This window comes from Rhinoraja longicauda, chromosome 7, assembly GCF_053455715.1.
Source record: "Rhinoraja longicauda isolate Sanriku21f chromosome 7, sRhiLon1.1, whole genome shotgun sequence".
Classification (NCBI taxonomy): domain Eukaryota; kingdom Metazoa; phylum Chordata; class Chondrichthyes; order Rajiformes; family Arhynchobatidae; genus Rhinoraja; species Rhinoraja longicauda.
The window spans coordinates 63940026-63966610 of record NC_135959.1 but is presented as its reverse complement, the minus strand read 5'-3'; the positions used below and the strand labels follow the sequence as shown (position 1 = coordinate 63966610).

The window sequence follows — 26585 nt, the reverse complement described above, 5'->3', positions numbered from 1 at the left end:
TTTTTAAGAAAATAATTAATATAAAATAGAACATCTTGAAGACAGGCTCTTTTACTGTCTTTTGATCTTCATCTCTAACATTAGACTGCAGGTAATTTCCAGAATTTTCACAACTGAAAATGACCCTTTCATGCAGGTAAATGGCATAAGAATGAAGGAGGAGTTGATGTGAATGTGAAAAAGTGAATTGCAGAAGTACAGGGAAAGATGAAAGGGAATGCAATAGATAGGATAAGAAAATAACTGCAGATGCTGGTACAAATTGATTTATTCACAAAATGCTGGAGTAACTCAGTAGGTCAGGCAGCATCTCGGGAGAGAAGGAATGGGTGACGTTTCGGGTCGAGACCCTTCTTCAGACTGATGTCAGGGGGGCGGGACAAAGGAAGGATATAGGTGGAGACAGGAAGATAGAGGGAGATCTGGGAAGGAGGAGGGGAAGGAGGAGGGGAAGGGAGGGACAGAGGAACTATCTAAAGTTCTAAAGGAACTATCCCTTCCCAGTTCTCCCTCTATCTTCCTGTCTCCACCTATATCCTTCCTTTGTCCCGCCCCCCTGACATCAGTCTGAAGAAGGGTCTCGACCCGAAACATCACCCATTCCTTCACTCCCGAGATGCTGCCTGACCTGCTGAGTTACTCCAGCATTTTGCAATAGATAGGTTTGCTTTGGGAGTCGGTATGGATCTGATTGTTCATAGAGGCTCGTGTGCTTTAGTAAGTAAATAAGAATGCTGTGTTTCATTTGCATTTTCAATCGAGCATGACAAGGAAAGGTTTTGGAAAGTGTGCTCCAGAATGGTAATTTATTCCACAAGCCTTCTGATAAATCCACCAGTAAAGTTGATCTCCAAATCAGCATTTTTCCTTCACAATTAGATCAATTACTATCAGAAACGACCTCATAAGACCATAGTTCCTAGGAACAGAATTTGGAGATTCAGCTCATTTTTCCGCAATTCAATCATGGTTGAATTATTTTTTCCCTCTTAACCCAATTCTCCTAACCTTTACTGCCCTTCCTCAAGAATCTATCGATCTCCAATTTAAATATACCGAATGTCTTGGCCACCACAACTGTCTGGAGTTCTCCAGATTCACCACCCTCTGACTATAGGAATTTCCACTAATCTCCATTTTCATAAATTCATAAGTCATAGGAGCAGAATTAGGCCATTCAATCATGACTGGTCTATCTTTCCTTCTCAACCCCATTCTCCTGTATTCTGTTCAGCTCTGGTTTAAGAATATCCAAATGACTTGGCCTCCACAGCCATCTGTGACAAGGAGATCAAACAGTTGGTCAAGGATGTAACATTTACAGAGCTTCTTAATGGATCAGTTACAGTAGAGCGATTGCATTGGGAAATTCCGGAGTTGTGGTGCTCATTTGTTAAAGGTACCGCGGTCTCAATTGGGAGACACAGGAATTTGGCATCCACAATGCAGCAGAACAGGATATGACTGAGTTCGCTTTTAGCAGAAGATGTTACAGGCATAGAGCTCGTGTAAAGTTATCTGGGTACTTGCTATTCCAATCTATTAGATTCCCTGATTCTCAACCTATTCCTTGTTGGTGGCTAGACTGACTCTTGAACACTTAGTCAAGAGATCAGCCAATTGGCAGTTTGAGGCCACTGCTTTAAATAAGGCAAATGTCAAGAGATTGTGAAAGCATCTTTTCTCCCAGAATGGCCACTTGACCCGAGTCACTCAAAGGTTAATATTAATTCTATACATCCTGGTTGTGATTAATTGTTCAAGTCACTGTTGTAGCCCTCTCCCAGCTGTACTATTTGAGAAGGCTCCGCTCCCTCAACGTCTGCAGTAAGATGCTGCAGATGTTCTACCAATCGGTGGTAGCCAGTGCCATCTTCTTTGCTGTCGTGTGCTGGGGCAGCAGGACGAAGGCCACAGACGCCAATAGAATTAACAAACTCATCAGGAAGGCATTTGTATTCTGTTTAAAAGTTGATGTTTATTGAAATTTATTGAAGTTTATTACAATATTTTTGTATGCACTGTTGTATGTTCTTATCAAACTTTAAAAAAAAATTGTTTGAATATCAAAAAGGAAATTCTTGACATTTTGATGGAAAATTGATGTATGAAGTTATTGTATTTCAGAGTAATTTCTCATGGCATCACTTTCAAATAGTCATGATGCAGAATGATTGGAAACCCTACCATACACCCCTTTTATAGGGAAAGTGGGTGAAACGTGAATCGTCTTCAGTTGTCTTCAGTCTTCAGGGTCATAGCTTGTCGTAGCTTGTCGTGGGTGGACATAGGTTGACTTCGGTTGTCGCCTCTGTGGTGGTAGGTTGTCATAGGTGTCATCGCAGGTTGTCGTAGGTGCGGTCGTAGGTGGACGTTCTACTTGCGACGATTGGGTCACCGGTTTTCGGTAGCTTGCCGTAGCTTGACGTCGACTAGGTGGTAGGTTGTTGTAGCTTGTCGTAGACATTATCGTGGGGGGGGGGGGGTCGTTGTCGTTTTGTTCGGCGACCTGCTATGACTATGACAGTCGCCTTAAAAAAACGCCTAACTGGGACAGAGCCTTAACTCCTCCCCCCACCCCCCACCACCACTCCAATCTTTGCACATCCCCAATCCTTTCCACTCATCACTTTAGTTTCATGTTTCATGTATTTTGTGTTTTATGACTGTTAGCAGATCAATTTCCATCCTGGGATAAGTAAAGTTCTATCGTATCGTATCGTATCATTTATTCTCTGAAATAGATGAGCATTTTGGACACCCAGTGAACAAAGTTATTTTTAACAAGTAGTTCGGCAACCATCCCCATTTTGAATTTGTTATCATTGGCAATTTTAACAGTATCTTTGTTACCATTTTTTTTGTTTTATATTGTAAAATTATTTCTAAACAAGTGGAAAGAATGTATTTAATTGAAATGGATAACCTTTTCTATGAGATAATAGCTTGTTTCTTCTTATCAATTTATTTTGTTGAAGTTTTTTTCTCAAAATCATTGTTCCCTCAGCTCTGGAGAAGTCTGTTGTTAATTGCAAAAGAATGATGAGCAGTAAAACAAAGGTTTTGTGTAGCAAAGAGTCAAATACACTCAAAATGAACATACGTACAATTTCAACAAGTTTAAAAAACCCCACCTTTTTACATAACAAAGTAGGAGCAATGACTTAGATTTGTGGTTAGCTTTAGAAGTAACATAGACAACATGTGTACACAAAGAATATCCAGCTTTGAAGAAAATAAATGACAATTCATGCACCACTTTACCCCAAAATGTGTACTACCTCCCAAATAGTTGTAATTCTTCTCATGACCAAAGACAAAACCCTGAATTTAAAACCACCTACTGCTCCTGATTTTTTAATAAAGTTTTAACTATACTGCCAAGTTCACAAGAGCATAATTAGTTTTAAAATATACCAGATACCCCCTAATCCCCAGCAACCACACATTTTTGCTGGTGGAAAAACAGACCAAAACGAGAAAATAAAATATAGAAAATGTTTCTTCCCACCCCGCAGCTGATGGAGGTCCATTACAATTACACAGCAAGTAAATAGCTTTGGGTCAGTGACCTTTTATCAATTTTGATTTCTAATGTCAGGTCATTGGTCTGAAATATTAAACCTGTTCCTCTCCACGTTTTTTTTGGCTCGTTTTGTGGATGTGGTCTTTTCCTATTTAGTCTTTATTGTACTAAAATGAGTACAATATCAATTACAAATGTTTCATGTTATCACGCCCGGGTGTCAGACAGTTGTCAACTTTTCGAATTCTAATCGTGGTAACTATTGATGCAAGTCATTATTTGTTTTCTAACTTAACTGTTCAAAATTCCAGGTTGAGCCACGGGGGAAAAATGCCTTACAACAGTTTGATGTGCACCAGCCGTGTAAATGTTATAGTTGATAAACTATGAGGGATTTAAGTCATCCAGACTGAATGCCCTGCAACCAAGTTGTTATATATTAAATATATTCTAATTATTTGCATGTGCTTTGTTCCTTTAAATTAAAAAATAAAGTTTCCAAGATAATTTAAATATATATTTTATCTTTTAATAACATTGCCTTTTTGTGCCCAGGTCATTTTTTCCGTTACTTTCTCTCTCCTCCCTTTTCATTATTTGTCGTTGCAACTACGCTTAAGGAACAATAACCACACAATACGGCCATTATCCCCGAGCTAAATATCAAAATAATATTTTCTGCTGCCTTTGCCAATATCAACTTTAGGTATCACTAATTTCGGCGGTGCCATAAACGAAAGGCAGCTTCATTCTGCATTGTCTACTATGGTCTGTTTTTTTTAAATACATGGGATGTTGGTTAAAAAAGACATCTGAAATTGTTCCACTTCTTTACTTTCCCATCGTGTGAAGACGCTGATGCTTTGTTCTGTTTCGTGCCAATCTGTGCAGAGCTTCTTGCCAGATTTTTAATGACTTTTCAATGATGATTTAAGGAGGATTTGCGACGCTTTTCTTGGATCGTGAATGTGCCGATCAGCCGCTGCTCAGCATCTCTGTCACCACCAGTCCCTTTCACACGTACAGCCCTTTTGTTCGCTTTGCGCTTGAGCGGTTACAATGGTTTGGATCAGTATGTTAGAATTCTGGTTAGGCCATTATCAACTTACTTTAGAAAATATTTATGAACTCAATTTAAAATTTCATAAAATATAAGTTGGAGTTTTTACTAAGTCTCCCCGGTACTTATGGCTGTGTACGTTACGCTTTAGTTTGAAGAGATGCGTTTTATGCTACAGCCCTTTTGATTTATTAAGGACCATACTGTCCGCTGATAACAAAAAACTGTCAAAAATCGTGTTAGATGTCACATATTAGTCTTCAAACTCCAATCTTGTCAATTAAATATAGAGATGGATGGATGGTTTAGCAGATAATGTGAAACTTTTTAATATTAGAAATACAATTATATGAGTATTTAGTGAAACTTATGATGCAGTATGTAATGATAAAACATGCGATATTTTGAGGGTAAAAATAATGTTCTATACATTTGCACGAAAAGCCGTAGTTTTGTTAGTATATGAAGGCATTGCTGGAGGGGAACAGCACATGGAGAACAAAAAAAGTTATTGTGTAACTCGGTGGGTCGACAGCATCTCTGGAGGTCATGGATTGATAGTACATACATATTTGTCAGTCTCTTTTCGTGATGCCTTTAATGTAACAAGTGAAATAAAAATGAACTGAGAATGCAAGAATTCACACGGGTTGTCGGACCACGAATCCTCGGGTGTTTTTCCTAATCGATATCCATGACTTGGAGCCAAAACAAGAGAATAAAGTATTTAATTTGAAGAGATGGAATGGTGTCAGATGATTGAGATAGTACAGTAAAATAACCTGCTTTCTGCAAGTTAACGCAAAAGAAAGGCCTCGCAGCATCTAGATCAAGACTGTTTATAAATAATCTACGTTCGCTAGAATTTCGTCTGTACATATTGGCTTGCCTCAAGATATAAAAAACATGCTAATTTAAATAAACTGCTTAATGGAAGTAATAAACCGATTAGTTGAACAAATACCAAAGTATTTTTTTAAGTTTGCTTTATATCAGTAATTACATTTTGTAAGGTTGACCTGCAATTCCTGACTACTGCAAAGTTCTTTAAATCAGTGGCAGACTGTCCATCACGTGATTTTATTGCAAGCTTTCTGTCTGCACGCGTTTTACACAATACGAGCATTAGACACAGTCCGACTAAATCCAACTTTTTGGCAGCGAGCATTTGCTTTCCCTTAAAGAAATAGGTCCATTGTGTCCGTGTTTGCTCTCGTGATCACTAGGCAGTTGTCTGCCAAGTTACTTGGAAAATGAGCCTTTGAGATGGCTCCGCTGTCTTTTGGTATGTTAACGAGGCGATTAAACCTTCCTTTGTTCTTTGGACAAGTGATTGGCAAAAGTTTTCTCTGCAGGGATTCGGGTAGTGAGGGTGCTTTTCACATTCCGTCTACATAATCCTCGATCCATCCCTGGGAAACTCACACCATTTCCAACAATCCAGTCTCGTTCCACTCGCGTGGTCTCACTCCAGTTAATTACTTTAAGCGCAATTTGGAGCGTACTTAAACACTCTAAACGTTACAATAAAAAAGATGTGATGGGGATTCGTGCAATTATTAAGAATCTTACCCAAGTCACTGCGAGAATGCATGTTTCATTTTCATTAATATTGCATTTTACTTTTCATTAATAAATTATAGAAATTATTTGTTACTATTTTATTCTTCCAATCTTGTTCTGTATTGTATTATGTTAAGCGGTACTCGTTACATTCCCAAGTGTCATTGTTTCCTTGCACTGAATGGAATTTAATTCTGCTATCAACCCGAGTTATACCTGAATATATAAAAACGATGAACAAACTTTATTATTAAAGTTTTTATTACTGCTGATAATATACACAGATGATTTCAATAGCTTATTTCGAATGCAAGTGTAGCAGAAGTATACACAATTTGTTCTTCGGACAAACTCAAACGATAATATTCAAACATTGCGAAAGGCAACATCAGCACCTCCGAGATAGCGAGATGAGAAGCATTTCGTGCTTCTGAATGGAACTCACGAAACAGGATAACACAAATACTATCACGCGACCTGTTTCCTGATTCTTTAGCTCTAATGGCAGATGGTTTCATTCCCTCGAGTTGAGCGATCCGAACCGCCTACTGATGTTTTGTCTCTATATAAAAAAGAGCCAAGTGTTAGCGTGCACGAAAGATGGGAAATAAAATCCCGAGATAGGCGTAACATGCATATCGCTGGGGTGGATCACTAAATGTATTTTAATATCCAAAGCAATTGTATTCAATTCAGTCCACATCATCGTTTAGTCAAAGAGTTATGGCAGTTGATTGTGTCCGCATTGAAACACATTGATGCATGTGGCGATTGCTCATTGTATTAAACTTAGCGCGAGTCCTCTGTGGAAAATGTCGAAAATGTGTCCAAAGGATTTTGGTTTGCTGCATTGAAATAAAACAAGCATTGATGCCACAAATAGGGTGCCCTGTCGGGCTTTTCTACGCGTACTGCTAACGAGACTTTCATAAGCGATTGAACTAATCTGACCATTGAAACCACGCTAAATCTGCTAGTGCTTAAACTAAATCCTATTGGAAGCGGTTGTTCTTCACCTGCCACTATTTTCTATACAGGCCAAGAGCTCGGCCAGAAAAGTGATATATATACAGAAACAAAAAAAAACTACAAAGAGGTATTGAAGCAAAATTAAACTTTTCTCACACAAACTAAATTGGTGGATATAAAAAGAAACCCAGTTTGATAAGGAAGTGTTTGTTAAAAAAACATTTATTTTGGTTTTAATCATGAATTGTGTAGTGCACACACAATTAAATAAATTGTGAGACTATTTCGACATTATGTTACAGTTTTTAAACATTGAATGTAGAGTTATGAGCATAAATATATGGGGTCTGGTATTTCAAGGTGAAACTAGATATATGTAGATAAATATTTGAGGGTTTTTTCATGAAACGAGTTGTACATATTCTGGTTTGGCTTCTTATTGTGAGATAAGTGATTTGTATATTAGTGTAAATAGTTGCAGTATCATCCATTTAAACATTGCCTTCAAATTATAAAAAGTCCTGACCAGAGGGGCCTCATAGAACAGCTATCAAATAAAATTTAACAGCAAGCCACCAATCTTATTAAAGTAGACAGAATTTAGGAATTGGGTTTTCTGGAGTGTCTTAAAGCAGGACAGTTTAGTTTAGATGCGTGGAAACAGGCTCTTCACCCCACTGAGTCCACGTCAACCACCATACTAGTTCTATCCTACACACTAGGGACAATTTACAGGCCAATTAACCTCCAAACTGCACATCTTTGGAATGTGGGAGGAAACTGGATCACCAGAGAAAACTCATGTGGTCAAAGGGAGAAGGAACAAACTCCGCAGACAGAACCCATAATCAGAATCGAACCCGGGTTTCTGGCACTGTAAGGCAGCAACTCTACCGCTGCACCATCGTGCCGAGAAAGAGAAACTGGAATACAAATATTTCACAAATTTATTCCAGAGCTGAGGGGCCAAGGCACCTTAAGATATACCTGGTGAGGTAGAACAATGACTGAACAAGCGAGCCATTCACAGCGTACAGATACATGATAAGGGAATAACGTTTAGAGGAAGGGAAAGCACTGTCCAATCATAGTCCAGGAGTCACAATGAGGTAGATAGTAGTTCAGGACTGATCTTTCTAGTTGTGGTAGATAACAGCTAGAAAGACACTGTCCCTGAATCTGGAAGTGCATTTCCACACTTCTACACCTTTTGGCAAATAGGAGAGGGGAGGAGGGAGTGGCCAGGGAGCGACTCGTCCTTGGTTATGCTGCTGGCCTTGTCGAGGCAGCGTGAGGTATAAATGCAGTTGATGATGCTCATGATTACTTGGTTAACAAATGTGTAAAACTCATCTCAAGTCACACACAAGCAGAAGTTTTGGATGAATTCAATTTTGTGTGCCAGGTGGTTGAAGGGGAGGATAGTACTGAAATAATTAGAGTCAGGGACAGAGATGAAGATTTCATCAGCAGGTAAGGTGAAGCAGAAGTAGATGCTGATGGTTTGCTGGAATTACTCAATAGGTTGGGCAGCAGTTCTGGGGAGAGCAACCTCATGTTCTGCTTTTATGACAGATTACCAACATCAGTATTTTTTCTGCGTGTGCTTTTTAGTCTAATTCGCTGGCACTTTTCTTCTAGGAATGCAGAACTTGAAGTAAATTTTCTACCATATTTTTGTTTGCCTGCTTTACCTTCTTCATGATCATTGGATTCTGTTTTACTTCTTGTTTTTAATATTCACCAAATATGAATATTGATATTCACCAAAACTAAGCAGCTCAAGGATCTTTTGATTTGGCGCATAACTCTGAATTCAACCATTTCAGATAACCAGCCTTCCACAATATATTAAAACTAGTTTGTTCTGATGAACAATCATCAAGCTGAAACATTAAACGTTTCTCTCCACAGATGCCTCCTGACCTGCTGAGTATTTCTAGCATATTTTATTTTTTGCTGATTTCCACCATTTTCAGTGTTTTGCTTCTCCACTGTGTATCTTACAGTTCTTGTATTTATACATTTTCATTTATTTTCTCTTTCTTCTTCTGGTTCATTTGATTCCTCCTATTAATATCTCCTCCAAAAAGGTAATCTGCAATTGACAGGGCTTCTCCACCTTCTCCAACAGCACCATCTCCACTTGTGTTTTTCAGCCTATATGAAATAACTGCTGATATTTAAAAACTGGATAAGGTTCATTAGTTATGTGTACCCTTTATAAAACAGTTGGCTCTCTTATGTTAAATTAGTTACTTACAATAGTATATATGGTTAATAACTTTCAACCCAAAAAATTATATCAATTTAGTATGTATAATTTAATTGAAAGTTGTGAATTGGTATAATTCAACACAGAAGGATGCCGTGTAGCACACGGTGATGTGTCACAATTGAAAGCTTTCTTCAATGTCCCACCTTCCAGCATTTTTTTCAACATTTATCCTTTTCAAGTGCATGTCCAATTTCCATTTGATGGTAACTACTGAATCTACGTCCATTATCTGCTCAGGAAGTGCACTGCCTGCATAATTAAAAATCAATGTATAATAATTGTCATTTGCCCTCTGGTTCTTTAGACAATTATTTAAAATATGTTTCTCCAGTTTCTAGTCCTCTTGCCAATAGATTTTCTACTGATTTAACAATCAGAAGCCCTTTTCATTTGGAACATCACCAAATGCCTTGATTCATTTATATTTATCATGTTTCTTTTTTAATATTCTATTTCATTTCAATATCCCACCGGAATATGTGTGAACTTTGCAAAAAAACTATTTCCCTCTTTTAAATAACCTTTGCTCCTTTACGATGTTACCTGCCAATCTTTGTTTCCAATTCGTCGGAGTCAGATTTCTCTTCAAGTATCTGTCATCTTCATTGCTCCTTTTTCCTTTTCATAATTACTCTATATTTAACAACAATGTTGTTTCTCAAATAATATTCCACTGAAACATGCTCAATATTTCAGTCCTCAAACTCAGTCCAGTACATGTCCCTTCCTCGTTGATAAAGCAAAGTCTCTAACATGCCTTTCTGAAATTCTATGCCATGGATATTAATTGTATATATTGGAATTCTACCACTATTCCATTGATGTTAGATCTTCCTGAAATGTTCATGCAGCTTTGTTTCTTCATAACCTTTCCACTATTTGGTGGTCCAGCAACTCTACTTCTGTCACTTAACTCTGAACCATTCTTTATTCTAAAGTTGTTTGTTTTCTTCATTCTTTGTGGGACTTTGCTTCCTCTCTTATGCCTTATTCAGGTTTCCCTTGTTGAGCTTCTGCAGTTATATGTCCCTCCTGCACTTGGGTTCTGAAGTCTTACATTCTATTTCTCCAGCCATGTACTACATTGCCTTTTCGTATTGCTATTATTACTCAGTGACCTGCAGCACTAGGAGCAATCCTCAAAGGTCCTGCTCTTTAATTTCCAAAACTCTTGGCTCATTGACTTTGATTCTTATACCATGGACACCAAGGAAGCTATTTAACAAATGAGGTTTATATCACCGGTCTCAGAAATGCCTATTTGAATCCATATCTATAATGAACAATGGCATATATTCTTTGCCATAGTTTCCCTGAATAGTAATTTATCTACGAGTTCTGAATTGACGTTAAATTGCACGTTAAATGATGTTGTCAAGCTCATCATCGGAAGACCAGCAAATTCACTAGGATCAGTGCGGGAAACTTGATTTTTGTGAAGTACATTAATGATTTGGATGCAAATGTATGAGATATGATAGGTAAATTTGTAAATGATATGAAAACTGTGTTTTAGATACTGAGGAAGATTATTTAAGGCTACACCGCTGAATGGATCAGCTGGAAAGAGTAAGTGGTACAATGTAAAATGAAATTTAATTTTGAGAAGTGATGTTTGCCTTCCCAAAATGCAAAATTTTAAAGTTGAGGTCTTGTCTAGCTAGCATATGTGGTTTGCTACAAGTAGAAAAACAGGCAAAGGAGTTCTGAAAGATCTGAGATTTATGGAGAGCAGGAGCGCACTGGAACAGTTCATTTTGTGAGTAAAGAATGTGTGCTGGAATGTTTCAACGCTATATGGGTTTAAGTAAGGGTGGATAAAGGTGAACATGCAGAGGTGCCTATAGATTGTTGGTATAAAAAGATGATTCAGTTCAGTCTGAAAGAGCAAAGGCAAGGCTCAGAATCGTTGTTCCTTGCTGACACACTCTAGTTCAGCCTCAATGGTCAACAAAAGATTTTATCCAAAAGGAGAATGTAGATGAGAACTAAATTTAAAATGCAATGAATGAAACTTTAACGGCACAGGAAGTATTGGTGTGCGATTAAGAAGCTAAGGTTGATGAAACCCTGGCTACAATTAAATAGATGGCAGTCCATCCCGGCAAGATGATTTAATCAAGGCAAAGTATGAAGATGGTTTTGGGGATATGAGCAGGCATAAGGTATTATCATTTGGCTCATACAAACCGTTAAGATGAAAATATAATATAAAGGGCCTGTTTCCGCACTGTATCTTTAAATCTAAAATCTACAATAATTCATATGAGTGTACATGATTTAAAACGTTAATACTTGAAACTAATTACACACATTCGAATTCGTGGACTAAACCTTAACATGTGAAGTTAGTAATGCACAATTTAGGTGAATTGCGGCTTTGCACATTGGAAATTGTTTTTTTTTTTAGTGCATATGGTTTACAACTATAAAGTATGAAGCTATTGTTACATACTCTGGGTCCTTATGCTTCACAATCTGGACTTCTGAAAGTAGTTAGGCACAATTAATTGTACACCGTTGTACATATTAATTTGCTCATTAAAATGTACGAGTTGTTTCAGAATCTTTAAATTAATCCGAACGGCTCCCCCCCGTTTTTTTTTGTCAATAGGAGTGAATGTGCACCTTTGTTAATATGGGATGACAGGGCCGCAATAATAGATAACAACACTTTTTTCTCGGCTTCTTGTGCCTCCTGGGTCGTTCACTTAAGTTTAACAATTCAAGCCTGGGACACCCCGCCAAGTTCACTCCCGCCAACTACGATTGGCTGCCACGCATGCAATTTACATAAACGTATCAATAAAATGACCCGAGAGATAAGGGACTTGAATCAATTCCATATTTAGCCTGAGCCGGAAAGTTTCTATTGAGAACTTGAGTTCTTCAAGCGCGTTAGTGATAACCTGCTACGAAAAAAGGTAAATCTTTCAATAGGATTCGAACTTAAAGAGGCTAAAATAACCTCGTCCAATGATGACCGGTGGAAGAGACAGAAACAACTTTGCTGCCCCAGTTTCTGCCACCATCCCCGGACTCGTCCGCTGCCTCCTCCTCCTCGTACTTTTAACCGCCCCAACAGCCGACTGCTTAACGGCCAACTACTCCGTCTACGAGGAGGAGCCGCCCGGCACCGTGATCGGAAACCTGGCGGCAGATCTGCAGCTGGAAGCGGCGGGCAGCTTCCGACTGATGCAAAAGTCCAACTGGTCGCTGGTGGAAGTGGGCGAGAGCGACGGGCAACTGCGGGTCGGGGGCCGCATCGACCGGGAGCAACTGTGCCCCCAGCAAGCGGCAGCGGGAGGAGGAGCGGGATCCGACCCCGACGCGGAGCCGCAACTGGAGCCGTGCTCGCTGCTTTTCGACGTGGTGAACCTGTCCGGAGACAAGTTCGTGTTGATCCGCGTCGAGGTGCGAGTGCGGGACATTAACGACCACGCCCCCGACTTCGGGCGGCCGGAGGTGCGGCTGGAAATCAGCGAGAGCTCGGCGTTGGGAACCCGTGTCCCGCTGGAGCCGGCGCTCGACCCCGACCTGGGCGCCAACTCACTGCTCAAGTACCGGCTGTCGCCGAGCCGCCCCTTCGCGCTGGAGCAGCGGAGCGGCGCCGACGGGCTGCGTTGCCCGGAGTTGGTGCTAGCGGAGCGGCTGGACCGGGAGAGTCAGGCGGAGCTGCTGCTGCAGCTGGAGGCCGAGGACGGCGGCAACAGTGACAGTGTCCCGGCGAGGAGGACGGCCACGGTGCAGCTCCGGGTGCAGGTGCTCGACTCCAACGACAACAGCCCGGCCTTCGAGCGCAGCGCGGTGGTGCTGGAGCTGCGGGAAGACGCGGCGCCCGGCTCGTTGTTGCTGCAGCTGCGGGCGGCCGACCCCGACCTAGGCGCCAACGGCGAGGTGATGTACAGCCTCAGCCCGCAGCTTCCCGCCGCCACCCGCCGCCTCGTCCACCTCGACGCGCGCTCCGGCCGCCTCAGCCTGGCCGCGCGCCTGGACCGCGAGCGCGCGCCCGTCCTGGAGCTGGAGGTGCGCGCGCGCGACCGCGGGCACCCGCCCAGCGCCGCCGCCGTCTGCAGCGTCACGGTGCGCGTGCTCGACGTCAACGACAACGAGCCCGAGATCGGGGTGGCGCCGCTCGTGCCCGACCCGGTGCTGCCCGTGACCGCGGTTGTCAGCGAGGCGGCGGCGCCCGGCAGCCTGGTGGCGCTCGTCACCGCCTCGGACCGCGACGCGGGCGCCAACGGGCGCGTGCACTGCGCGCTCTCGCCGCCCAACGGTCACTTCGAGCTGCGGCGCGCGCACGGCTCCAGCCTTCTGCTGTTGACGGCGGCGCCGCTCGACCGCGAGCGCGTGGCCGACTACAACCTGACGCTCGTGGCCGAGGACCGGGGCACGCCCCCGCGCCGCACCCAGCGCGCGCTCACTGTGCGCGTGTCCGACGTGAACGACAACGCGCCCGCCTTCTCGCGCCGCCTCTACCGCGTGTCGCTGGCGGAGAACAACCGTCCCGGCGCCCACCTGACCACCGTGCAGGCCCACGACCCCGACCTGGCCCACAACGGCCGCCTCACCTACCGGCTGCTGGGGCCAGGCGCCGCGCTCGCCTCCGTCCACCCGGCCACCGGCGCCATCTACGCGCTGCGCTCCTTCGACCGAGAGGCGCTGCCCGAGGCCGAGCTGCTGGTGCGCGTCACCGACGGCGGGTCGCCGCCGCTCAGCAACTCGGCCGCCGTCCGCCTGACAGTCACCGACCGCAACGACAACGCGCCCGTCATCACGCACCCGCTGCCCGGCAACGGCGCCGGCAACGCCTCCGCCTGCATCATCACGCTCCCCCGCCGCGCCGGCGCCGGACACCTGGCCACCCGCATGCGCGCCCGTGATGCCGACCAGGGGGTGAACGCGGAGCTGAGCTTCCGGCTGCTGAGCGGCGCCCAGGCCGGGCTCTTCAGCATCGAGCGCCGCAGCGGGGACGTGCGGCTCGGCCGCCCCCCGACACCCGGGCCCGGGGATGGCAGCGGGCCCTGGCCGCTCGTTGTGGCCGTCAGTGACAGCGGACAGCCCGCCCTGTCCGCCACCGCCACGCTGCACTTTGTGCTGGAGGCCGAGGCCGAGGAGGAGGCGGCGGGTCCCGGGCGGCGGCGGCTCCTCCCGGGGCAGCGAGGCTGGGACACGTCGCTGGTGGTGATCGTGGTGCTGGCGGGCGGATGCGCCGCCCTCATCATGGCCATCCTCATCATCGCCACCGCCTGCGGCAGGGCCGGCAAAGCGGCCCAGTGGGGAGCGGAGGGGCAGCCGCCGGAGGACGGGCTGGAGGCGAGGATGGACAGTCCCGGGGACGGTCGCTGCAACGGTGCAGAGCTGCCCGCTGGCGGAGTGAAGCTGTACCCGGGCCTCGGCGACCGGAGAGCCCCAGAGCCACAGGTGAGGGTCGCTTACAACTTGGTTTAGACAATAGACAATAGGTGCAGAAGGAGGCCATTCGGCCCTTCGAGCCAGCACCCCCATTCAATGTGATCATGGCTGATTATTCTCAATCAGCACCCCGTTCCTGCCTTCTCCCCATACCCCCTGACTCCGCTATCCTTAAGAGCTCTATCTAGCTCTCTCTTGAATGCATTCAGAGAATTGGCCTCCACTGCCTTCTGAGGCAGAGAATCGCACAGATTCACAACTCTCTGACAATTCACAACTTGCATCCCAGTGTATCTTTAAAGCAGAGATGGATAGATTCTTGATTAGTACGGATGTCAAGGGTTATGGGGAGAAGGCAGGAGAATGGTATTTGGAGAGAGAGAGAGAGAGAGAGAGAGAGACAGATAGCTCAGCCATGATTGAATGGTGGAGTAGACTTGGCCGAAAGTCCTAATTCTACTCCTATCTCTTATGAATAGTGTTTACATCCCAGCGGCGGTCACAATCCAGATGTCATCTTCTCTATATCGGCGAGACCAAGCGCAGGCTCGGCGATCATTTCGTTCAATGCCTCCGCTCAGTCCGCCTTAACCAACCCGATCTCCCGGTGGTTCTGCAACACCCCCTCCCATTCCCAATCTAACCTTTCTGTCCTGGGCCTCCTCCATTGTCAGAGTGAGGTCCAGTGCAAATTGGAGGAACAGCATCTCATATTTCGCTTGGGCAGTTTACACCACAGCAATATGAACATTGACCTCTAACTTCAGATAGTTCCTCTTTCCCTTTCTATCCCCTCCCCCTTCCCAGTTCTCCCTTTGGTCTTCCTGTCTCCTACTACATGCTATCTTTGTCCCGCCCCCTCCCCTGACATCAGTCTGAAGAAGGGTCTCGACTCGAAACATCAGCCATTCCTTCACCAGAGATGCTGCCTGGCCCGTTGAGTTACTCCAGCATTTTTTGTCTACCCCCATGCACTGTTTCTCTCCTCCTCCCCCCATACACGCACACTCACCCAAGAACAGTAGCACTTAATTTTGTCTGGGTTTCAGGACAAGGGTCTCGACCCTGAACATTACCCGTTCCTTCTCTCCGGAAATGCTGTCTGTCCTGCTGAGTTACTCCAGGATTTTGTGTCAACCTAGCACTTAATTTTTGTTTTGTTTTTCTTTTTTTTCTAGCATTTCATCTCCACCTCTGGGTTTAATCAAACACTTCACCCACTCGCGATCTGGCAAGGCAAACAATTCACTTTAAGTAAAAGGTAATTCATTTGTGCAAACTTCCATAATTCTTTCATTATACTTAAGGAGCCCATCCTTTTAAGCCATGGAACCATATTCTAGATTCAATTTTTTTTGTTTGCTTTCAGTGAACTGGTAAGTCAAACTCGGGAGAGGTTCAGCGGAAAAGACAGTGGGAAAGGAGACAGTGATTTTAATGACAGTGACTCTGATATCAGCGGCATTGGACTCAGTAAGCGGAATGCTCTAAATCCGAAGCAAAATGGTAAGCCAATAATTGATAGTGCAAATAGTACTGATCTTGGAATGTATTGCAGTTTTGAACAGGAACAAAGTTACAAGATGGGAAACCATTGATGCCAAGCTGAAAAGTAATTTTAGGTTGGCACTTTGTCATTCTGGGCCATTATAATTATTCTTATCCATGTAAACTGCTTATTCTTCTTGTTTAGTATTGTTAAATTAGCATTTGTTAAGTTTGGGTTTGAGTTTTTTTCTAAATGTCCAATTTCACTGCTCTTTTCTAAAACATTCTTCTTAAAATAAAATACAGCAGATCCTGAAAATCAGAAATAAAAACTGAAAAGCAGAAGCTCCTTGGTATGCAGGTAGCATTTAAAGAGAGATAATCTTTTGGGTCAATAACCTTTCATTGGCGCTCATGATTTCCAGCATAATTTGTAATTTGGATGGGATTTCCATTTGTCTCTTTTAGTGGACAGCTTTCCCCTTCCAATGCTCTTTTGAAAAGTATCATCCATAAATACCTCATAACTTTCAACCTTTCTATTTGAGAAAACAGTTTCTCCACTCTCAAAATCCTTCATAAATTTTGAACACAGATTAAATGGCTTTAATTTCTGTCCTCTATTAACTGAAGCCTTGGATCAAATCATTGGAATTATTATAGCATATGTTTTCCAGTCATTCCAAAATAACCAGTGCACTGGCTTTGATTTGCAGGAAATAAATTTTGCAACACCAAGACAAAAATTAACAGACAAAAAATGGAGAATTTGACTATATTTGGAATTTTTCTGAAGCTTTCATGCAAACCCAACCTGCTTATCTCAATTGCTGGAAGACGAGCCATTGTTACATTCAACCATATACTAAATATCTTGCATCTATATGACCTATAAGAAACAACAGGTCTTTTCTGTTGTCTTTTTTCCTTACATTTGCATAGCCCTCGAAACTTGCCACTTATTATGTTTTCCTTTTCTTTGCTGCTCAGGATGCTGTTTATTAAGGCATGTTACAACAATCTGTACATGTTTGAATGTCAATGTATTCCTCTGTTAATTTTAAAGCACTGAAAGGAGCATTGAACTTTTTCTCATCAGAGATAAAAAATGTAAGCGCTTAGAGAGCATAATGACACTTTCTAGTGGTTGTTGTATCCAATATGCACTAATGTGAAAATGTAATTTTAATGAAGTGGAACTGGGACCTGATTTTCAGGATATACTGACACTTTTTGATCTGTGAGCAACAAAAGTATATCATGACATTTACACTGCAAACGTAGCTTTATCTTCTTGGGGACATTTGAAATAAATAAACACATGTTTTCATAAAATGAGGTAGAACAAAACAGCTTTTAAATGTTGTATGTGTTAATTGATTAACTTGAATGTAGTCTGATATGTCCAGAAGCACCCTTTTGCCCCAAACAAACAAACATACAAAGATAGTCTTTATTCTTCCCTCCCATTGGAATATAACTGAAAACATATGGTACAATGTCACATTATCTTGTTACTGAAGGACAATTATAACGGTGTTCGTATTCAAATAAGAGTTTTAATTACAATTGTCTAAGCCTGCGGCAATTGACATTGTACTCTCTGTGGACTTGGGTACATTTCACAGAACAATTAATATTCCAATTAAAAGATAATTAAAGCTATTGATTTTCTATACCACAGGTTTATGGACCTGCACAAGAGAATGCAAGATCCTTGGCCACTCAGATCGTTGTTGGAGCCCATCTTCTCAAGGGCCAAAGACTTATTCCTCCATGGGCGTCGCTGAACACCTTAATACTTTTGGGAAAAGCATTTCACTCCCACGTGAACTCCTCCGGAAAGACACTTACTACCAAGCACTTTTACCAAAAACTGCGGGCCTGCAGAGTGTATATCAGAAGTTTGCATGTAATGAATCTGAAACTGTGACTTCTATTGTACCAATATATAATTCTGTGGGACCAGTCAGTCACAAACATTGATCAACATAGCTGGTGTAATCTCAGCTCTGAGCATGTTCCACAAAAGGTTTAAGTTATTGAATTGATGCAATATGTTCATAGTGTAAATAATCTAAATATTATTTTTATATTATATGTAGAAACAAATTGATTCCACGTGAACTTTGTGTATAGATAAAGGTAAAACATGAAACAAAATGTAAATTTTTGATGCAAAGTTGCATTATTTTCTGAATAATATGGAACGTAGTTAAGTTACCAGAATTGCAGCAGACAGAATTCAAAGCTATTAATTCGGGGACTCTGATTTGAATCTCTTGTGTCAGCAGGAGAATTAAAATCAATCTGGAACTAAAGGCTAATTTCAGTAAAGGTTATTGTGAAACTACTGGATCATAATTGTCAGTGGAACCCATCTGTTTCAGTAATGATATTTAGAGAAGGAAATTTGCAGTTCCTACCCACTTGCCCATATGGCACTCATATGTTGAACTCTTAACTGCCTCTGGGGGCAATTAAGAATGGATAATAAATGCTGGTAACAATCCATAAATCTAAAGGATACGTTAATGGAAATTGGTGATGCTTTGATTTATTGTACATTTTGTATTTTTAATGCAGCATTAACTGATTTGTAAATAAATGTATATAAATGCTAATAAAATCCAGGTGCTGTTTGCCTATATTGGAGTGAATATATTACAAAAGCATTGCACAATGGCAGTACATTCAATTTCTGCATCAAAAGCCATGGGGTAATTATTTAACTCTGAAGAACAGAAATGCAAAGGAAGTATTCCATGTTAAATCCATAAATATATCCCATAAAAGTATGAGGCTTAATTGTATAATACCACTGTTCTATATTTTTATAGGGTGGTTCTTTGTCAGAGTTGGAAACTTGAATATTTAAGTACAATAAATCCTCATTATAATGGATCGTATGTTATGCCAATTGTCCATTATATCTGAGTATGGAATTATTGTACGTAGTTGAAACAGAACTGCAGATGGTGGTTAATACACAAGAGGGCACAAAGTGCTGGAGTAACTCGGTGGGTCAGGCAGCGTCTCTGAAGGACGTGGGTAGGTGATGTTTTGGGCCACGATCCTCAGACTCAGTCTGCTGAGTTACTCCAGCACATTGTGTCATTTCACCTTAAAACTAGGTGCTGATGCGTCTGGTCTGCACCAGTGATCCTTTCTTCACTGGCTGTGGCGGCACACATTGTAGACCCTGGGGATAGTGCTTTTTTCAGGCCACTGCCAACAACAAGATGTGTGAGGCTCCCCTCTCACATGCTGCTTCTTCCAACGTGGACCATTTTGGAAACTGGGGGAGGAGGCAGTGGGGATGGGTGGGGGGAGAGAGAAGAGGCTGAGTGGATTGAGTGACGGGAGGTGGTAGAGACAACAGCAGTCAAGCATACAAACCGAAGGAAAAAGCAGCAAGAGGTGAGGGGAGGGATCCCCATGGTGCCTGAAAGTGTCCTGTCGGCGGTAGTGGCCTGAAGGAAGCGCAGTCCCTAAGGGATACAACGTAAGCCGCAACAGCCCTTCAACTGGATTGTGCAGTGGGTGAAGAAGAGCTCACTGGTACACCTTGAGTCGAGCTGGGGGCCTTGGGAACCTGCGCTCTAACCTGCCGGGGAGGCAGTGCGAGTTCATCTTCCTATGCTGACATCTGAGTTTAGTTCCACTTCGGTTACAAAATGTAACACAAACCTGTACTGGAGGCCTGTGACCAATGGTCTGTCATGGGGATGATTGCTAGTCACTGTTGGTGATGTGTATTACTACTTTGGATAAAATTGTAGGTGGCAGGATTAATACTTTTGCGGATGTCATCAAAACTGGCTGTTCAGTGGACGGCGAAGAAGATTGTCGATCAACTGGAAACATGGGCAAGGGAAGGGCAGGTGGAATTTAGTTCAAACAAGTAAGAAGTGATGCAGTTTGGAAAGTTAAACTGGGTAGGACATACTGACGATGGGCAGTGTTGTTGAACAGAGGAACCGTAAGGCATATAGTTCCCTGAATGTGGCAACACCAGTTGACAGGGTGGTGAAGGTGTATGACAAGTATAGGAGTTGAGACATCATGTTACAATTGTAGATGTTGGTGAGACCACATTTGGAATATTGTGTGCATTTCTGGTTGCCATGCCACAGGAAGGATGTGTCTAAACTATAGAGGATGCAGAAAAGATTCACAAGGATGTTGCCAGGACTAGAGGGCTTGTATTATAAGGAGAGACTAGATTTGCTGGGACAGTTTTTCCTGAAATGAAAGAGGCTGTGGTGTGCCTTATTAATGTGTAGAAAATTATGAATAGCATAGATATGCTAGATAATCGCAGTCCTTTTTCTAGAGTAAGGGAGTTTAAAACTAATGGGCATAAGTTTAAGAAGAGAGAAGAAAGATTTACAAGAGATTAGATCGACATGTTTTTCCACACAGGGAACATGCATATCAGAACATGTTCTGGAGTGGTGGACATATGGAATAAGTTGCCAGAGGAAGTGGTAGGAGCAGATGATTACAGCATTTAAAAGATATTTTCAACAGGTATCTGGATAGAAAAGGGTTAGAGGGATATTGGCCAATGCAAGAAAATCAGACTAACTTAAGTAGGCACCTTGATCAGCATGGACAAATTGGGCTGAAGGGCCTGTTTCCATGATTCATAACTCTATGATACATTGACTATAATTAAAGCAGATGACCCACTTTGCTTCATTCAGGAGAGTACAATTATATCAGAACATGTTCTGCAGTCATGCCACATGGAATGATGAATTGGTGGATCTCATTGCTAGACTTCTTAGGGGCCACCACTGACAAGAAGCTCAACTGCACAAAACTAAATTCAACTCTAAAATCATGTCAATGCTAGAGTATTCAATGTAAATTGAATCACCTGACATCTTAATTTCTTTTTGTTATTTAAAAGTCATGTTAGGACAGTTCATCAAGAATCTATTTACCTTTTATTTTTAAATTGTACCGCCTAGCTCTAGATGTTCCCATTAATCCCAAAGATCATGTATGTTTCAACCAAGTGCCATTCCACACTTTTAAGCTCTATGTTAAAATCACCTAGCCCGCCCAATCTGTGATCATAAAGTAATCTCCTTATTCCAGGGATTAGATGAATAAAACTACCTACAAAACATTAACATCCTTTCTTAAACAAGGAGGCTAATATGGGATGTGCCTCAATAACTACCGACCAGTGGCACTAACATCCCTGCTGATGAAGTGCTTTGACAGGTTGGTTATGATGCATATCTATTCCTTCCTTAACAAGAACCTAGAGCTGCTACAATTTGTCTGTCATCCCAACAGGTCAACAGAGGATGCAATCTCACTGGCTCCCCACTTTTCACTGGACCACTTGGACATTAAAAACCACGTAAGTCAGGCAGTTATTCATAATCTACAGCTCAGCCTTTAACACTGGTGTCCCCTCCAAGCTGATTACCAAGCTTACGGAACTAGGTCTCTGTGCATCTCTCTGCAACTGATCCTTGACCTCTTCATCAACTGACCACAATCCGTACAATTTGGCAGCAACACTTCCTCCTCGATAACCATCAATACAGGAGCACCACAAGACTGTGTGCTCAGCCCCCTGCTCTACTAACTCTATAGTCATGACTGTGCAGCCAGACACAGTTCGAACTCCATTTTCAAGATTGCCAATGACACCACCGTTGATGGACGAATTACGGTATTAATGATGATGAGTCAGAGTATAGGAGGTAGATCAATCGACTGACCAAATGGTGCCAGAACAACAACCTTGGTTCTCAACGTCAGTAATACCAAGGTACTGATTGTGGACTTTGGAAGCGGAAGACAAGTATCCACAAACCTGTCTTCATTGACAGGACGGTGGTGGAGAGTCAAATGCTTCAATATATCCAAATTGCTTCACAGCTCAAGTGATCCCAGTTCAATCCTCGTCTCCGCTGCTGTCTCTCTGGTGATCGCACTTTTTCTCTGTGACTGTTTTGGTTCTGCCTGGTACATAGATGTACTGGTAGACTGATTGCCAACTGTAAATTATGCTTTAATATAGGTAAATGGCAACAAAAAAAAATCACCTGAGGAATAATAAATTGCAGTCTAGCTCTGCTGGGATTTTCTTCTGTTCATTGTTAGTAAGTAAATCACGTTCTCAGTTTTAGAATCATTTTATGTGTCTTTAGCACAATTAACAATACACAAGACCATAATTCTTTGCTCATTTTTATCACAGTACAAATATGTTTAATGCAATAGAACACATTGTTGCTTCAAAAATTAGAATTTGCCAGATCGGTATTTGATGAGGTTATTCAGAGATTGCTCTGACAACTTTAATCAGTGTAATTGCATTTCATAACACTTCAGATTCTACAGTATACTTAGCTACCTCTGTCTGAACATCAATACTTTTGCTGTTGACCTGCTGTGACTCCAAGGTTTTGTGTAGTTACAGCAATATACAATAAATATAAATTGCAGTAATCCTACAAAATGAATGTTGGGAGTTTAAGCATTCCAAGCAATCTGTCAAACAAATTACAGACAATTTGAGCATGTAACCTAATCAGTGAAGAAAAGGAACAAGCTCATCTGTTTCTTTAGTGCTCCAAAAGAATAGTTGGACCATTACAGGGTTTTTTTTGGCAAACTGACAATGCTCCAAAGCATAAAGCCAAGGATAGACACAAAATGCTGGAGTAACTCAGTGGGGACAAGCAGCATCTCTGGAAAGAAGGAATGGGTGACGTTTCGGGTCAAGACCATTCTTCAGGCTGTCTGAAGAAGGGTCTCAGCCCAAAACATCACCCATACCTTCTCTCCAGAGATGCTGCCTTTCCCACTCATTTACTCCAGCATTTTGTGTTTCAGTTTAAATGTTTAAACCAGCATCTGTAGTTCCTTCCCACACATAAACCCAAGGACATTGTTTTTGAAGTGTAGTTACTATATTAAATTCAACAGCCAACACATGCACAGATCTCCCAAAGCAGCAACATACATAAATGTTCTTTAGTGATGTAACTTGAAAAACATATTTTCTATCCAGGACATCTGGAGAATTGCCCTGTTCTTCCTTGAAGGGGACCTTGTACCTCACCTATATAGCCTAATGGAGACTCAGATTACGGCCCAAACCAAAAACAGCTGTCACTTTTGACACAAGATGGCTCCTGTTGTACTTCATTAAATTGCCAGGCTGCATTCAGTGTCTAAATCTCAATAGACAACCAACCAATTCCAAGGAGTGAAATCCAGTTGTGCATTTCAAATACTTTACAAGAAATATATATTTACCTGGTATATTATTTTGTACTGTTCTGATTGTCCCAAGTTCTCCAAAATATAAAGATTAATCTAATGGACATGCTATGAGCAATCTGTGAGAAACATCACAGGAATATTCAAAAATGAATTTTTCTTTTCTATTTGCACCATTTTTGTTTCTTAATTACCAAAATATTTGAACTTAGATTTTTAAAATGCCATTTAACTAATTGAGCATATTGCTGACAGAAAATTATGTGTTAAAACCTCCAGCAATATGTCCAAACAAATGTAGCGATTTTAGAGGCATTGGCTCGTACAGCACAGAAATGTGCAGCGCACGATATCCACGATGACCTTTAAAACCATTGACACTAATCCCAGTTGCACCCATTAGGTCCCTATCTCCTAACATAGCCATTGTGTCGGATTTCACCATCTCCTCTGGCAACAAATTCCAGATATCAACCACTCTGTGTAAAAATAAAGTTTCTCTACAACCCCCGTGAACCTTAATATCTTCCTTTCACCTTGATATCTCCACCATGGGTAAACGATTCCGACTTACTATTCCTTATCTAACTCTATCTAAGGGTTGGCACGGTGGCGCAGCGGCAGAGTTGCTGCCTTATAGCGCCAGAGACCCGGGTTCGATCCTGACTGCGGGTGCCATCTGTAAGGGGTTTGTACGCTCTCCCTGTGACCTGCGTAGGTTTCCTCCGAGATCTTCAGTTTCCTCCCGCACTCCAAAGACGTACATGTTTGTAGGCTTATTAGGCTTGGTATAATTATAAATTGGCCCGAGTGTGTGTAGGATAGCGTTAATGTGCGGGGGTTGCTGGTCGGTGCGGACTCGGTGGGCCATAGGGCCTGTTTATGCACTGTATCTCTAAACTAAACTAAACTAAACCTCTCTCCAGTCACCACCTCGGCCTCTTGCTCCAGGGAAAATTAGCCCAGTGTTGAATCTCCTTTTAATCAAAGTTCTCATCATATCATATCATATATATATACAGCCGGAAACAGGCCTTTTAGGCCCTCCAAGTCCGTGCCGCCCAGCGATCCCCGCACATTAACACTATCCTACACCCACTAGGGACAATTTTTCACATTTACCCAGCCAATTAACCTACATACCTGTACGTCTTTGGAGTGTGGGAGGAAACCGAAGATCTCGGAGAAAACCCACGCAGGTCACGGGGAGAACGTACAAACTCCTTACAGTGCAGCACCCATAGTCAGGATCAAACCTGAGTCTCCGGCGCTGCATTCGCTGTAAAGCAGCAACTCTACCGCTGCGCTACCATGTGTCTCCACAGCTAGATTTTAGGAAAGGCACATGTAGTAAATTAGTTGGCAAGTACAAGATAGAACTCTGTTATGCATGCCTGACAAAAGGATTTACTATTATTTGTTTGCAGTATTAAAATCTAATGAGGTCCAATGAACACCAAGTGTGAATAAATCGGTAAGAACTATGAATAGCCATTTATTCAATGATGAAAATACACTGCTCCTGTTGAAGTTTAATTTTATAATCAGATAAGTGGTTAATTGAGAGTAATATAGAACAGTTGATGCTCCTGAAATGGGGGATTGTTTGGTTCCTAGAGTTTACTGGAGATGATAGTTCTAGGAACTTTGGATAAAGCCTGAGAGATTTGAGAAGACACGAGCATTGTGTGCATAGTGTATGGAAGTTCCAGAGTTGTTCTGGATCAATAGTGTTGACGATGCAGCTTGAAGGATATAAGACCCATGAGAGGGAGGTCCAAGACTCTGTGGAATGAATGAACTGAATCCAGTAAAACTGTGTGGAGATTCTGTTGTTGGGATGTGATAGGCACAGCTGATTGTGGAAGAAGTGTGAGGGTGACAATGGGACTTAAACCACTTTGGCTCCTCTGAAACACCAGCTTTCCTATCTCTAAGTGTTTATGCTCACTGCCTCCTCTCCCAAACTACAGCATCTATTTTACATCTTTTAGTGTTCCCCTAGTTGCTGCTTTTTTTTGCTGCCAGACAGCTTCTCCTGGCTTTACCTTGCTGACTTAAAGGATTTACAATTTTTTTAATGAGGCCAGATCCCCCCCTTGATCTTCCCACCTCCCCCCACCCATTGTCCATTGTTCTGCCCTCCCCCCCACATTTCATGGTGGTCTCCCCACACCGGGTCCCTGCTGCTCTTCCCCCTCCCTCACCATGCATTGTGAACATAAAGAATCCCATCACAACTGGCAGAAGAAGCACACCACTTCACAAACTGACCTCCAATCCATCACACCAGGCATCTCCTGCCCCAACTGCGGAAGATTCCTTGGTTCCCATAATAGAAACATACAAAATAGGTGCAGGTGGAGGCCATTTGCCCCTTTGAGCCAGTACCGCCATTCATTGTGATCATGGCTGATCATCCACAATCAGTAACCTGTGCCTGCCTTCTCCCCATATCCCTTGATTCCGCTAGCCCCTAGAACTCTATCTAACTCTCCTTTAAATTTTAATGGTCTCATCAGTTGTCTCAGCACCTACAGAACTGGCATGGAGGGAAATGGTCCTCAATTCCAAGGGACTGTGCAACAAGGAGATGAAGACCCCTCAGCTTCAGGGTGAAATACCCTTCCAAAAAATAAGAGTGGAAATAGGGAAGAGAATTACAATTATAGGATTCGGGTTTCGATCATTTTTCATTCTCAACGGACATCCATCCCAAATGACCATAGGTTGCAGGGAAGATATCTGCAATGGAAGAAATTCTGCCACCTGATTGCTGTGTGGTCACCATCAACTCCTCTCTGGTTCACTTTAAGCTGCTAGTTATTTCCAGAGCTGCTTCCTCTGCAGGCATCAATGAAGTGAGAAGTCGAAAATATTGTTTGATTCCATTTCAACATTGAAATCAATATCAAATGTCATGCCACACTTGAGATGAGTCGATCATTAATTGGAGACAGAAAGACCCTCAAAGGTAGCCTGATAACATTTATGTGAGAAGCATGAGTGTGTCTTTGTTTAAGATTCCC

General features: G+C 42.5%; 1 protein-coding gene across 1 annotated transcript; it reads left to right on the top strand.

Moving 5' to 3' along the window:
• Window positions 1-12375: 12375 nt before the first annotated feature.
• On the top strand, window positions 12376-18928 carry LOC144595640 (protocadherin-8-like). Its single transcript, XM_078403216.1, has 4 exons — window positions 12376-14820; window positions 15990-16072; window positions 16181-16317; window positions 17984-18928. The coding sequence occupies exons 1-4, from the start codon at window positions 12376-12378 to the stop codon at window positions 18283-18285; spliced, it is 2967 nt and encodes a 988-aa protein (XP_078259342.1). The 3' UTR covers window positions 18286-18928.
• Window positions 18929-26585: the final 7657 nt, after the last annotated feature.

Excerpts from the sequence above, each read along its gene's own strand:
- LOC144595640 (XM_078403216.1), top strand. The coding sequence starts at position 12,376 with ATGACCGGTGGAAGAGACAGAAACAACTTTGCTGCCCCAGTTTCTGCC. Across the intron at positions 14,821-15,989 it reads GGAGAGCCCCAGAGCCACAG|CATTTCATCTCCACCTCTGG; the intron begins GTGAGGGTCGCT and ends TTTTTTTTCTAG. Across the intron at positions 16,318-17,983 it reads TCTAAATCCGAAGCAAAATG|GTTTATGGACCTGCACAAGA; the intron begins GTAAGCCAATAA and ends TCTATACCACAG.